This window comes from Mastigoproctus giganteus, chromosome 2 (genome assembly GCF_048544385.1).
Source record: "Mastigoproctus giganteus isolate SK-2022 chromosome 2, ASM4854438v1, whole genome shotgun sequence".
Lineage (NCBI taxonomy): Eukaryota > Metazoa > Arthropoda > Arachnida > Uropygi > Thelyphonidae > Mastigoproctus > Mastigoproctus giganteus.
The window spans coordinates 86,345,643-86,361,883 of NC_143576.1; the positions used below are offsets into that span (position 1 = coordinate 86,345,643).

Consider the following 16,241-nt stretch of genomic DNA (forward strand, 5'->3'; position numbering starts at 1 on the left):
TATGGCTTATTATCCCCTTAACCATGCGTATAAGTGAATGTGTAAAACGTTCCTAGGTCTATCTAAAAAAAATCAAAAACCTGGTCGTCATGTCTCGCCTTACGATGATAACTGGATATGACAGTGTCTGGAGTTCTAACTTTTTAGAATTTTAAATAGTATGACGTGAAGTATGAAGTTTGAATAGTATGACGTAAAGTATGAAGTTTGAATAGTATGACATGCTTCCTGAAGTTACTATTGCAGTAAGTATAATTGCAACAATACAAATATTTGTCAACAATATATTTTTTCGTCTCTCATTTTCTTTACATTCCATTGTTAGGTTCCCCTAACAGCTGCATATTTCGCTTCAACTACAAGATTGGTACAGCAGTCTGTGCTGTTTTACAGAGATATTTAGATACATTGCACTCGCAAGTATACATCTCTTACTTTAGTTATCATAAATCCATTGTATCTTATCTTCCAGAAATTATGAAAAATCTGTGAATGATCAATGAAATATTTATAATAAAAAATCTCTTTTATTTCGTAATCGATATATACAAATCAAAATACCTAAAAGAAACGCGAAGAATGTTTTGCATAAACCATCTACTGTGCGTACTCGGCACAAGCGCAACTTTTTTATTTGTCTTTTTTAAACAACTAGGGAAATATAATGGAAAATTTTTTTTCGTGATAAAATTTTAATATTGCGAATAAAAAATAACATGAAATATTTTCCATATCACAAATAACATTAAAGCTATCACAAAACATTCCACAATATAAAAACAAATATTACATAAAAAACAAAAACAAACTTTCTAGAAAAAGTACACAAAAAATCACAGATTACATGAAAAAAAAATTATTTTACAAATATTCAAGAAAAATTTATTCTAAAAATTGTCATATAAAATTTACTTCTTTATTAATATTTGTTGTCGATCTTCTGCTTTGCTCAATAGCTGAGCAATGATTACAGAGGAATGATTTGACGTAACGATCCGGATCAAATTGAAGCGATGGATTTCCATACAACCCCGGGGGGGGCTCATATCTGGTGAGCATGGGCTTAGCACACCCAGCGTCCTGAGCTGGATATCATAATTCTTCTCTTTCTTGGTGATTCCCTTCTACTTTTGCCTCTCTCTCTTAGGGTAACTCGGGATTTTTTTTTTTTTTTTTGGTTGGTACAAGCGTAAGCTTCAGGCTTCCTTACACCATATAGTTAATAATAATTTAGATGTATGGTCATCATAATCTGCAACATGTTTTCATAATATTATTCATTACGCTGAAAGCTGAAATCAGCTTCAGCACTGCTAATCGCAATGGTTTCAAAGATATAATTTCTGGCTTTCTTAATTGAAAAGGGAATTTCACTTGATTTTAAAGGTAAACTGTCTTTGACAAAATCTAAAATCATTAATTTTTATTTCATATTTTATTAGAAAACTTAAATTTCTTATTCGGTTTTCACCGTCTTGCCACCGAGACGAAAGTTCTTTCATATTCACGATTTCGAGTAGCATATGTTTAAAATTTCTTTCAATGGTATTGTTATTTTCTTTATTTAATTTAAAATCACCTTGTTGCATTAATAACTTATCCTTTAAGGATAAAACAATGAATGTAATAACTTGTCACGAGGTAATTTTTTTTACTTTTGATTTTGATTCCTTCAAATTAGCAATAGCACTGATAGTTCGAATAATTAATTTATATGTTTTTACCATTGTGATTCTGTAAAGCTTCTGAAAGGTAAGAGAGCTCCTGCAGAATGTTGATCATTAGTGCTAAATGGTTAAGAAATTCCAAATTTAAAAGTCGATTTAATAATCTGGAATATTTAACTTCTGATTCAAAATGTTTGCACAAAGTAGGATAATTCCTCCAATTCCCAACTGCCGTCCGCAAGCTACTCATCGTGGCCCAGACGCCTGACCGATCTTTATAGTTTCCCCATCAAGTTCTTTAGCAATCATCCTTAATTGGCGTTAGTTTTTTGGAGATTGGTGATATAATGCTAATTATTGCCTGTATGCCATTATATTTTAGAACATTTTCTACTTAGTGAAAAACTCGACAAAGTTTCAAAACCTGTCAACATTTCATCTTCGTAAGTTCTTAGTTGCCTCAATCCCCCCCCCTCCACATTGCTACCCTCACTAGTTCTTTGAAACAGTGAAAAATGTCAGAATCACATGGATATTCAGCTACTGTGACCATGTAACGTAGACAGGAGAAATTTACTGGAAGGCATGGATCACACTTCTCCGAAAAACATATGCCCGTTTCTCGGAGTAAAGGGGAACCACAACACAGGTTAACCAGAGGGTATATATAATCAGTGTCGAGAATCTTCTTAATCCTCTGACTGGCTATGGAAAGCATATTGACTAGTGCGACTTCTCGGTATGTGACAGCATGGGTTTTACGGACACCACTAACATTGTGAAACGGCAATCCCTTTCACCCTTAATTCCCACTTTCTAATTGCCTAAAGGCCAGAGGTGAGAACAATGCATACAAACTTGTCTCTCCTAATCCGTTCGTTACAAGGAAATTTTCTTTGTTCAATGGAAACCATTTTAAATGTAATTACTAAGGGGAATCAAAAAAATTCGCTATAAAGAAGTTCGTTAAACAGAGGTTCGACAGTAATTAAATCAAAAATGAAGCAATTTTAAAATACATAACCAATCAATTTGGCCATTAAAATGCTGGGAATGGGACCCTGCTTGCCATACTGTAGTTTTGGCTCTAAATACTCAATAATTGCATTCAGGATTTTATTTGTAAAATAAATGATCATCAACAATGGGCACGTAAATTTTCAAAAAAAATATAACAATGGGCTCACGCGAGCTCACTATAGCTCACCACTGTATATATATGAGAATGCTACCTCCTCTATTAGACTAGAAAAGACAGTAGTAAATTTAAAATTGAGAAAGGAGTTCGACGATGAGACACAATATCTCCGAAATTGTTTACTGCTGCCCTTGAGGAAGCTTTCAGAAGATCAGACTGACTGGTCGCAGAATGGATTCAGTGTGAATGGAGAGTATCTAAATCATTTACGATTTACATATGACATTGTGGTCATAAGCCACGATCCCAAAGAATTAGAGGAAAATCTTAATCAGTTATGTAGAGATAGTAAGGATTTTGGACTAAAGATAAATATGGCTAAAACAAAAGTAATGATGAACAAGTATACCATAGAAAGGGATATAATGATTAAAAGAGCAGTGATTGAAAAGGTGGAGTCATATTACCATTAGTAGAGGCATATGATGCAAGAAAGCTAGCTTATGCAGCATCAGCCAAAAAAAAAAAAAAAAACACTTCCATTTCACACCTCCGTTCGTTCGAAATACCAGCTGAGCCTTAAATTTATTAAGGCTATCAAGTTCCACAACAAGGGATGGAAGTCTGTTCCACCACCAACTACCCTCTGGCTAAAGGCAAATTTCTGCATATCTGTCCTACATCTGTCTTTCCTCAATCTGAATTTATGCCCTCTCAGGTGATTATTCTGAGCAAGAGGAATCCCATCGGCATTGAGCATGCTCAAACCATTCAGTGCTTTATACACCTCTATCAGATCACCTCGCCGGTGCCTAGTCTCCAGACACTGTAATTTGCAAAACGTAAGCCTTTCTTCGTAAGAGCAACTCTTTGTTCCATTCACTAATCTTGTTGCCCTTCTCTGTACTCGTTCCAGCAGATCTACATCCTTCTTCAAATGAGACCTCCAGACCTGTATACAGTACTCAAGGTGTGGCCTGACCATTGCCTTATGCAAGGTAATAATCACCTCGTTATCCCTACTAGAATATTTCTTATATATCATCGACAATACACCATGAGCTACTCTTGCAGTCCATCTGCACTGCCCAGAGAACATCATATCTGCCTGCACAATTACCCCCAGGTCCTTTTCATTCTCTACCACTGTCCGTGTAGTACCACAGAATTGATACGTTGCTCTGGGGTTGCTGTTTCCCATATGTAGTACTTTACATTTATCAATGTTAAACTTCATTTGCCACCTCTCAGCCCATCTGCTCAACCTTTCCAGATCCTGTTGCAGCAGTATAGCTTCAATAGTGTCCTTAACAACCCTGCCAGCCTTTGTATCGTCTACAAACTTGGACATTAAGCTTCATATACCATCATTAATATCATTTATAAATACAGAAAACAATAATGGACCCAACACTGAACCCTGAGGGACTCCACTAATAACATTAGTCCACGATGAGCAGTGTCCATTGATTACCACTCTCTGTCTTCTCCCCTTCAACCATCCCTTTATCCATAGCAGCAATTGCCTCCAATGCCACACTGCTCCAATTTGTGCAGCAGTCTTCCATGTTCAACAGTATCAAAAGCCTTTCTAAGATCCAAATTAGCATTAGCATTAGTAGAAGGCATTTGATGCAAGAAAGCAAGCTTATGCAGCATCAGCCAAAAAAAAAAAAAAAAAACCCATTTCCACTTCACCCCTCTGTTCGTTCAAAATACCTGTCCAGCTGAGCCTTAAACTTGTTTAGGCTATCAACCTCCACGACAAGTGATGGAAGTCTGTTCCACCAACCAACCACACCGCTGGTTAAAGGCAAAATTTCCGCACGTCTATCCTACATCTGTCTTTCCCCAATTTTGAATTTATGCCCCTCTCAGGTGATTATTCCTGAGCTAGAGGAAGAATCCCATCAGCATTGAGCATGCTCAAACCATTCAAGGCTTTATACACTCTATCAGATCACCTCGCTGGTGCCTAGTCTCCAGACACTGTAATTCTGCAAAACTTAAGCGTTTCTTCGTAAGAGCACCCCTTTGTTCCATTCACTAATCTTGTTGCCCTTCTCTGTAATCGTTCCAGCAGCTCTACAACCTTCTTGAAATGAGGCCTCCAGACCTGTATACAGTACTCTAGGTGTGGCCTGACCATTGCCTTATACAAGGGAATAATCACCTCCTTATCCCTGCTGGAAAAATTCCTGTATATCATTGACAATACTCCGTGAGCTACTCTTGCAGCCCGTCTGCACTGCTCAGAGAACTTCATATCTGCCTGCACAACCCCCCCCCCCAAGTCCCTTTCATTCTCGACCACTGTCAGTGTAGTACCACAGAGTTGATACGTTGCTCTGGGGTTGCTGTTTCCGAAGTCTTGTCTAGATGATCCTGCAGTGCTTCTTTAACCAGTGCTTCCATTAATTTTACTTGAACAGAAGTTAAACTCATAGGTTTATAATTACTTGTGTCAGCCTTTGATCCTCCTTTGTGAATTGAGGTCACATTTGCACATCTCCAGTCTATGGGTAAATCCTCTGAGTACAAGGAAGCTCTCATAATTATGGCTAATGGTTTGCTTACTTCCTTTGCTGCCTCCTTTAATATAACTGGACAGATCCCATGCACTCCAGGTGCCTTTCTTGTATTTATCTTCAACAATTTCACTTCCACTTTGCTCTCAGTTATTACAAGATTATCTAGCTTACTGCTAGAGTTGAATACACCTCTGGCATTCCCCTCACTGAATAACTCCTCGTGTGTGAATATCGATGCAAAATATTCATTTAGTTTGTTAGTTGCCTGAGCAAGATCATCAACAGTTGAATCATCGATATCAAGTGGACCAATCTGATTCATCCCCTTCCTTCTGGAGTTTACATAAGTAAAGAATTCTTTGCTATTTTTCTTTGCATCCTTTGCCAAAGATTTCTCTTAATATTCCTTTGCCTGCCTAACCTCCTTTGTAACTTGGTTACAGATCAGCTTATATCTATCATAGGGTTCTGTGTTACATGTTAATTTATATGTATCCCATGCATTTTTCTTCTCTGCCATATGTCTCATTAGTTCATCTGACATCCATTTTGGCCTAAATCTTGAACAATATTTCTTAGTTGGTATGTAAAGCTTGGTAGCTTCCAAGATAAGTTCTTTGAATGCTTCCCATTTTGAATTTGCTGTTGGTAACATCATCATCAGTTGATCCCACTATATAGAATTTAAATACTGTCTCAGACCATCGTAGTCGCCTTTACGAAAGCAATAACCCTTCCCACCGGGGTGGTATTGCACCAGTTGACTCCTCAACTGATGCAATACCACCCCACTGCTTTTTAGATGAACACTCACACATTCAGAAGTAACCCATTTTATAACCTTAAAAATAAAATTTGTAATTTTAAGTTGACTCATGGATAGTAATGTAATTTCTAAATGAACTTAAAGTCAAGCCTATCACTGTCTCAGGAGAAAACGCAGCACCCCTAATATAGGAAAGCATAAATATATGCCTTGCTATATTAGGGGTGCTCCGACATACTAGTTGATCTAGTGTATTGGAAGTGGAACCCATGTTTAGTTTCCCGAGCAAAGCTGTAGCAAACTTCCCCATCTCTTCCCTGATGCAGGCTCCTCCGTAGCCAGGTGGGAAGGAGCAGCAGTGCGTAGCACACGCTTCTTGATTAGACCGGGGTTCGAGCCCGTCATCACCAAATACGGAGGATGCGGAAAGGTCAGGGAATGACCACCGCATATCCCCGAGCAATATGGCCTTAGTTGCTAATGCTCCTAAAAACCAAATAACAAATAACAAATAACAATCTTCCCTGATGCAGTATGATTGGTGTCTTTTGAGGTTATGATGGACATCATGGCAAGATCCAGTCTTCCGTACATTTCGAGGGTACAGCTCTAAAACTGTGTTCACAGACTGTTTGCTGGATAGTCCATCGGACCAAACCTATTGGTAACTTTCTAGGATGCTTCCGGATCAGATAATGTATAATCTTGTTACCTCAGTCTGCGAGATAGTGACTGGAGGGCGTCCAATTAGTGTGTATGGGGGAGGGAGCATTGTTGAGGCTGCAATATTTCGGGGAGCTGGGTATATTCTTGCCATTTGTATGCCATATCCAAAAATTTCATTACTTCATACAGCACGTTTCCCCCCCCCCCCCCCCAAACACCTTTTTTTACTACTGAATACACTATGAATTGCCAAACTAATAGAAAAAACATCTGCAAAAAAGATATAAACCTCCCAAATACTTCCTTATTCATTTCACAAATATAAGTGGTCCCAGTTCTAATCCCAGTGATGTCCATTTCCACTTATAGTATCCTAAACCCCATGTAATTTTTCTGATAGGATCCCAGTTATTGATTGATTCAACCACTGCTGATCTCAGTTGTCCAAATTATTCACTGTATGATTCCTTTCACTTTAAAGGTGGTACTTGTGCATATGTCCGTTCTGATATTCCCTGTCAGAGACTTAGTGATTTGGTATCTCCTTTTTTTTTATCTTTTCTAGCTTAAAATCTCTCGATCACATTCCGTCAAATTCATCTGTTGCCTTTACTTTCAAAGAGAAAGTAAAGTTTCTCTTTGAAACTTTACTTTCTCCAATCCAATTTTCCAAACAGTGAGGTAACTTTCCTTGCTTATTATAATATTCACAATTCCAGCTGGTCAAGATGCTGATTGCTTGCACAGATTGTTCATTTACCTAGATGAATACCAGGCAATCCTAACCATGCAGCCAACACACATGATCTTTTTCACACAAACCATTTCTAAATAAATGGTTGAGGTGAGTTGCCCTCTAGCCACCTGAAATCTCAACTTGGCGATGGGGCCCCTTCACCGATAGAGCCTTTCTCTCATGGCTATTCTCAACCTTGTGTTGTTTCGCATTACAAGAAAGCAAAATGGGATGATCTGTGAGATTTCTTCTTTACCTTGATCGGATTACTGTTTCAAATCTTTTGATGTCAACGTTTGCTCAAAGGATATCAGTGAAATTATTTTTATAGGGATGAAATCCTTTATTCAGCACTCCACCTTGAAATCTCTCCCTTTTTCTAAACCTTGGTCTTCCAATAAACGTGCTAAGGCTGTTCAAGAGAAGAGTGTTGCGTATCGTAATTGGCTTGTTTCCAAATCTCCAGGTTCATTTTCTGCCTGTACCAAAGCTCATACCAATTGTAAAGCAGTAACTAATCATTCCAAACTAGATTTCAAACAGGCTAAGAGTAGAAAACTTGCTTCTTGTCCAAATGGTAGCCGAGCATTCTGGTCTCTTGCCAAAGCTATTGGCCGCAACTTTTGCCCATCTATGCTCCCACCTCTTTCCAAACCAGATGGTTCTGTTGTCACTTCAGCCAAGGATAAAGCTGACTTGCTAGCATCCCATTTTTCTTCCAACTCATGTATTAATGATCTTGGTAAAACGCCTCCCACCATTTCCAACACGCTCCATTCAATGCCTCCTGTGGTCTTCCATCAAAAGGATGTCATAAGGATTTTGACGAATCTTGATGCTAAGAAAGCTACAGGTCCCGACGGTATTTCTCTGAAGGAAAGATGTTTTTCCTTCTGCTTGGAAATTTGTTCATATCCAGCCAGTTCCTAAAAAGGGTGACAAATCCCTCCCATCCAATTATCGTTCCAATGCAATCACTTCTACTCTTTCTAAAGTAATGGAGAAATCAATTAACCGCCAACTCTTAAACTACCTAGAAACCTTCCGTCTGATCAACGATCGCTAGTATGGATTCCATCAGTGTCAATCCACTCGTGATATTCTGGCTTATTTTACCCATTTATGGACTAATTCGGTGGAAAGGTTCGGTGAAACACAAGTAGTTGCTCTTGACATCTCAAAGGCTTTTGATCGTGTTTGGCATAAAGGTCTTCTAAAGAAGCTTCCGTCTTATGGTTTGCCAACTGTTTTTAGTAATTGGTTATCCAGTTTTCTCTCTGATCACTCACTGAGGGTGATGGTAGATGGCTCTCTGTCTAACTTCTCCACTAATGCAGGTGTTCCCCAAGGTTCAGTTCTTTCCCCCACTCTTTTCCTCTTGTATATTAATGACCTTCTTCCATTGACTGGAAATCCTATCCATTTTTTGCCGATGATAGCACATTGCATTCTACTTTCCATTTTGAGAAAACTTGCCCTGCTCAATCAGCTTCAACTTCTCGAAAATCTGTTACCAATTCCTTAAATGCCGATCTTCAAGTAATTCTCCAGTGGGGCAGTCAGTCTTTGAACTCAGTCTTGTCTTATATCTCGCAAAAAGGATTCTTCTGCTCCTATGCTTATCTTTAGTGACACTCCGATTTCTAGGCAAAATGATATCTCTCTTTTGGGGATTATCCTGTCTTCTAATCTCTCTTGGCGAGGCGCCTCTGTACCCAGGTGGGAAGGAGCAGCAGTGCGTAGCACACGCTTGTTGATTAGACGGGTTCGAACCCGTCACCACCAAATACGGAGGATGTAGAAAGGTCAGGGAATGACCACCACATATCCTGGAGCAATATGGCCTTAGTTGCTAATGCTTCTAAAAACCAAATAAAAAACAAAAAAAAAAACTCTCTTGGCACAAGCACATTACAAATATTGCTTCCTCTGCATCTAGAAAACTTGGTTTTCTCTTTCCCTGTCGGTGTTACTTTTCTTCCAAACAGCTGCTCACTCTGTATAAATCGCAAATCCGCCCTGCCATGGAATATTGTTCCCACAACTGGGGTGGTGCCCCCAAAACCTCTCTCATGCTTCTTGATTCCAATCAGAAGAGGGCAGTTAGGTTAATTAATGATTCATCTCTAACAGAGTCTCTCCACTCGTTGTCTCATAGATGTACTGTTTCTGCTGCATGCCTGTTCTACAGATACTTCCATGGGAACTGTTATTCTGAATTGGCTTCTATAATTCCCGCTCTTTCTTTCAAAACAGTCCGAACACATGCCGCCACCAGCCAACATCCATTTACTGTCCAACTTCAAACTCACAGAACCAACTTTTCATCTTCCTTGTTTATTCATTTAACTGCCGTTTTCTGGAACAACCTTCCTTCATACATATTTCCAGAAAATTAGTCTACAGAAGTTCAAGTCCGATGTCAACACATATCTTCTTTTGTCTTCTCAACCTCCAACCCAAGCACTGTACTAAGTACTATAGGTTCTGATACCTCTCGTGTTTGGGGTTTACATTAAAAAAAAAAAAAAAAAAAAAATATATATATATATATATATATATATATATATATATATCTCGTTCCTACATTTTGGGCGGTGCACCTAAAACCTCTGTCACACTTCTAGATTCTATTCAAAAGAGGGCAGTTTGGTTAATTAATGACTCATCCCTAACAGAGTTTCTCTCTCTGTCTCATAGACATTCTGTTCCTGCTGCATGCCTTTTCTATAGATACTTCCATTAACACTGTTCTTCTGAATTGGTTTCTATAATTCCCGCTCTCCCTTCCAGTGCAATCCGAACACTCGACATAACCAGTCGCCATCCATTTACTGCCCAGCTTCCAATTCACAGAACCGGCTTTTCTTCTTCCTCATATATTCGTTCAACTTCCATTCTCTGGAACAACCTTCCTTCATACATATTTCCTGAAAATTACAGAGATTCAAGTCTAATGTCAACAAATATCTTCTTTTACCTTCTCACTCTTCAACTCATGCACAGTACTAAGCATTGTAAGTTCTAATACCTCTCATGTTTGGGGTTTTTATTAAAGAAAAAAGAAAAGTACACTGGAGAGTGTGCTTTCATTTTCAAATTAAAAAAAAAAATTGAAAATGGCATCTGTCAGACTATATTAACAGTAGTTTCTTTCTTTTCTTTTTTTTTTTTTTTTTTTTTTTTCCAATCAGTGTTTTGCTCTTCATTTACTCAGTCCACATAACTAAACCTCCCTAAGTCTTAACAAAAGTGTTTTCTTTGATTTCTTCATTGAAAGTTTCCAGAAATTTCTTTTAGTTATCATAGAAACAGGAAAAATGCAGAATCAATTTAAGCTTTCTCTCTCCGTAATTATATGCACATATTGAAAAAAAGTTATTTTTTAAAGCAGTGGTTTGTCAATTGTATGGTATAAAGCTATTTAAGTGAGGCATAGGGTGGCATTACATGTGCATATTTACCTTACAACTTGAACTACAATAGCAGTTATGTGACAGTAATTTCCAATAATCCCTGCTGTCACTCTGGAAATTGTAGTTGTATTTGTTAATGACAGTTTGCTTAATATTTCATTACAACAACACTTGTAAATTACCAATACTTGATTTCCGATATCCTTTTCATTTTATCATTTGTGTGGATGAATAGGAACATCTGAGGTAACAATCTGAGTGGAGCTGAAGTTACAGTTTGAAAACCTTAGTGCATTCCTAAATTTCATTGATCTATGTCAGGCCTGTCCAACTTCAAACCACTGGGGAGCTTCAATTGCACTGTTGGTACCTACCTACCCTTGAGTCACATTATTAAAAATGTATTTTTTCCAATATACTGATAAAATATCTGCCTTAGATTTATGAAGGAGAAGCATACAAATATGAGTTAGACTTAGTTCGACATGTTTATTTCAATTTAATGAACATATCAAACTCCATGTCACATATGAAAATTATAAAAATTTAATAAATTTGCTTCTGACAAAAAGTTACTTACTAGACATGTGAAATCCCTTTAAAAGATTGACATGGAATATTTAGTAATCACTCTTAATAAAATGTTTTTGACAAGATTCACTGCTTTTTTTTTTTTTTTTTTTTTTTTTTTAACATGGAGGTCCATGTGCAGTCATAGAAACCTTACACAACCTTCAGCAGTGTTGTGCTCTGCCTGATCAGTCCACATAGCTGAAACCCTCAATACATTTTCAATGAAAGCGTTTTCTCTGACTTTTGCTTTTGAAAATTCTTTATTAAGTTATTGTGCAAGAAGTAAAAATTCTGGACAACGTTAAGCTTAATCTCGATAATTATATGCACATGCCGAAAAACATTATTTAAAATTGGTATTCATCTCTTGCATCCATTTATTGAAACTAACACTATATCACAGCTCACACAGTTGTTATGCTTTCTAGCTTTGTGTTATGGAAAAGTGGTTGTGGCCAATTGTGAAGCACTGTTGAGGATTTATTTTCAAGAAATAATTTAAAATACAGGCATACCTCGAATAACGAATAGGATGCGTTCCACGAAATTACTTCGTTAAGCGAAACTTCGTTTTCAGAGGTAAAAATACTATGGCCAGAATAGGGATACGTTCCTACGTAAAGAAAATGAAAAGCTTTTTTTTCGGACAAAGAAAAGTTTTATTAAATAAACAGTCAACTTACATACAAAGTGAAATCACATTTTAAAATACAAGTCTAAAGTTGATTGTTTATGCTCTTTTTCTCTTTCATTTAACAATTGCCTATACGGAGTTATTGCATTTAACACTGATCGCTTAACAATAATACTTCTTCCTAAATCAGGATCATTTTCACTAAAAAAATTTAAAACGTTTTCAATGTCATTTAAGCACCTTTTTAAATCTTTGGTTTTTTAACACTTTTTCGGCTGGAACTTTAACTTTGTCTTCATTGCTAACAAGGTTTACTAAATCTTCCACTGAAAAACCATCATCTTCTGCATTCAATAAATTTCTAACATCCTCTTCATCGACATTTTCGAAACCTATTGATTGAGCCATCTGGATAACTTCATTTCTAATTTCTTGGATGTTATTTTCTTCTTCTAGTACAACTTCTGGCCATATTTTGCGCCAAACTCCATTTAAGCATTTCTTAGTGACTTCTTTCCAAGAACTATCAATGTTTTCAATTGCGTTTTTAATGGTGTAGTTTTTCCAAAAAGTTTTAACTGTCATTTCCTCTTTATCCTCTAGTTCAGTTAAACTGCTTAATGTTCGACGCAGATAATAAGCTTTAAATGATGCTTTTCCTCCCTGATCCAATGGTTGAATCAGGGAAGTTGTGTTTGCTGGAAGAAACACAACTTTGACAGGAATGCATGTGTCCAACGTGTTAAGATCAGTAGGATGTCCCGGAGCATTGTCTAACAACAAAAGAGCTTTTTCTTCAAAGTTGTTTTTTTTGACAATACCGTTTTACTTCAAGACAAAAGTGGTTAACAAACCAATCAGTAAATAACTCCTTGATAACCCACGCTTTTCTATTTGCTTTCCATATTACAGGTAAATTCATTTTTATGTTACCTTTTAACGCCCTCGGATTTTCTGAATGGTAAACTAATAACAATTTTAATTTATAATCGCCAGAGGCATTTGATCCAAAGAGTAACGTTAAACGGTCTTTGGCTGCTTTGAACCCAGAAGCTGATTTTTCTTCAATAGAAATGAAGCTTTTTGTTGGTAGCCGTTTCCAGAACAAACCGCTTTCGCCAACATTGAACACCAAATTTGGATAATTTTCACGTTCAATTATTTCCTTTAGTTTTTCTGGAAACTTATTTGCAGCTTCTCCTGTTAATTTTACACTGAATTCTGGCCCGTTTTTTAAATTTCTCGAACCAACCACGAGAAGCCCCAAAGGTTTCCGTAATTTCTTCAGTTTGTTTAGATTTCAGGTGATTAAACTGGAATATTTTTTTTTATGTTAAATAGGGCTTGAAATTGCCGACTTCGTTATATCGAAGCTTCGTTATCAGAGGTAACGTTAACCGAGGTATGCCTGTATATGATTTTAATGTAAAAAATATATTTTTCACATTTGTTCAGAAAAAATTGAATTTAAAGGTGGCATCAAAAAGTGAAGAATTTTGAATTATACACTTGCAGATTTTCAAGGTTATAAGTGGGGTAAATTTTTACCCCATTAAATGAGTGTACATGTGAAGCATACAAAATTACTGTTGCACCCTGTTATGTATTGAAGTGGGTAAAATCATTCATGCATATTTTGAGAAATGGAAGAATATTCTTGCAGGTCACTGGTTGGACAGCCCTGTATTAGTTTGAACTTTTAAAAAATGGGCAATATATCCCACAAACTGAACTAAACATCTGTGATAAAGAGTGCAAAATTCCCTAAAAAAGATTGCAAGGCTATAGTATTCAATTAATATAAGACAGAGGTCATTTTTTCCCTCACTAAATTCCATTTACCTTTATATTCCTTTAGGCAGTGAAGGAATTTATTTCAATTGTTAATGAACTACGTCTTCACCAGAATGTTGGACCACTGTCATGGAGTACTGCTGTGAAATTTATGATGGCTAGAAAATTTGATGTACATAGGGCTTTAGGTTTATATGAAACTCATGAGGTAATTAATTGATTTTTTGCATAGTTGATATCATTTTAAAATTACTCTTGTAGTTTATTTTTACAATTTATCCATTTGTTTCCCAAAATTATCTCAAGATGTAATAATACTTACTAATAAATATGAACACATTAGCCAAATCATTGATCCTGTATCCAAATTGCAATGTTCTTTCTGCTTGTAACTTGAATCCATCAGGTAATATGTAAATGAATAGTTTATCCTCTTGCCTTTCAGGGAAAGCATTATTTCAGCAAGGTGGAAAAATCAGTTACTCTATGTAAATGAATAATTTAAAGTCGAATACAGGGCTCATTCTGGGCTTATATGTTGAAAGTACAACAGTTATTCAGAAAGTGAATATGCAATAAGTGGCAGGTGCACTTGCAGTCATTGCAGGCTTCTAAAATAAAGAGTAAGGATTATTGCATATGCTGGTGCAGAAAATTGCCAGCAACTAAAAATGAATAAAATAAAACGGGTTTACAACTTGATTATAAACCTGTTTTATTGCTGCTGATATACCATCATAACAGTTTAAATGGGCTGTGCATTTTTGTGGCAGCATACGGGTCCACTCATAGTGTGCATATGTATTATCACAAGGCTAGTGCAAATTACTAATGTGAAACTATGATGGGGTCAAGCAATGTATACATCATGTGAGAAAAGGTTTCCGTGGCTTACTGATGAAAATGGTTTCTGTATAATCATATAGTTTGAGTCCTATTTCAATTTATATTGCACTGATTGCTAATTTGGAACATTTCAGTATGGGTTAAGTTTGTGGATTAATGGTGTTCTCCTCTTTCCTCTATCATCCTTAATCACATTAAAACTCCTTGTTGTTAAGGATGATGATTAATACTTAACTCCCTTAATTGTAACCATAAGAAATTCACAGCTGAATTTTTATGCCTGAGACTGCATAAAAATTCAGCTGACTCATAATTTAGTGTATTTACGTCATATCTGTACACAATATAATATGCTGTTGTTGTTCTAATATGTTATAATATGTTGTTCGAAATATGAGACAGGCAACTCTTGAAGGTTTTCACAATATGAGATATGTAATGATGACCCTACAATTTTGGTTTGTCCAACTGTATAAACATGATGAATTCGTACAACTTATATGTCAATTGAATTTTTCCACATTCTGAGGTTTTAGCTTTAAAAATTTTTGTCTCACTTGCACACCATTCAACATATTGTGAAATAAGTTCACAGATTAGTTGTCATCTTTTATACTACCATGTGCTTACCCACTCACCAGTGAGTAGCCAGAAACAGCTGTCATCATGGTAGTACCCACTGAGAATAAGTTGAAATAGTCATATCTGCCCTAGTCTCTATTGAGGAAGCATTACTTATTTCAAATATAAGAGACAGGCAAATTGTGAAAGTATTTTACGATATGAGATCTATGTTATGTAATAATGCCACATTGTGTAATAGACACGATTCTAATGTGCTAACTTACGTCAGTATTAAAACAGCTTAGCACTTGCAGCACAGTAACCTACAGATTGTGGAAGACTATTATATGCACCTGTAATACATTTTTTTCATGGATAGTGAATGGGGCATGCTCTTTCAGGATGACAGTGCTTTGTCATATCATAACCATAGATGCGCAGCAATGTATATGTATAATGACTAATTCATTCATTGTGAGATTTAAAAGATTGCTTTGTGTTACATACAGTGCCTGCAATACTCACAATATATGTAGATAGTTTGTCTGTGCCATATGAAGTCCAGGAAGATCATCTGCCTTGGCATTGAAGTGAATTTAATTTTGTGAGTTTTAGTCTTATGGCCAAGTAAGTATAGTTAGACTTAGTTAATTTACTTATCTTACCTTTGGTGTTAACTGGGGATGAATTTTTGATTGTGTTACATTTTCCAGGACTCTTACTTTTTAGAAATTTTCTGGAATTCCCAGGAATCTGGAAATATGGTAGGTTTCCAAATAAATGAAAAAGTTTTTGAGTTTTATTTATCAAAATTTCAGTTAAATAAACTACTTTAGGAACACATTTTGGTGATTTCAGTTTTTTTTTTTTTTTTTTTCCCCTCGGAAAAAAAAAACAAGGAGACATTATT

At 36.4% G+C, this 16,241-nt stretch overlaps 1 protein-coding gene across 4 annotated transcripts in view; it reads left to right on the plus strand.

Annotated features, from left to right (window-relative positions):
- The window catches only part of LOC150089389 (tyrosine-protein phosphatase non-receptor type 9-like), a 316,237-nt gene that overhangs the window by 17,658 nt on the left and 282,338 nt on the right, over positions 1–16,241 (plus strand). For 3 of the 4 annotated variants that reach the window (XM_090389348.1, XM_090389328.1, XM_090389331.1), the window contains exon 2: positions 13,986–14,129. In XM_090389348.1, the coding sequence (XP_090245474.1) occupies positions 13,986–14,129 (144 nt within the window). Of the gene's footprint in view, positions 1–364; positions 421–13,985; positions 14,130–16,241 lie in introns of those variants that run through there. The other variant, XM_090389339.1, reaches the window with a different exon arrangement.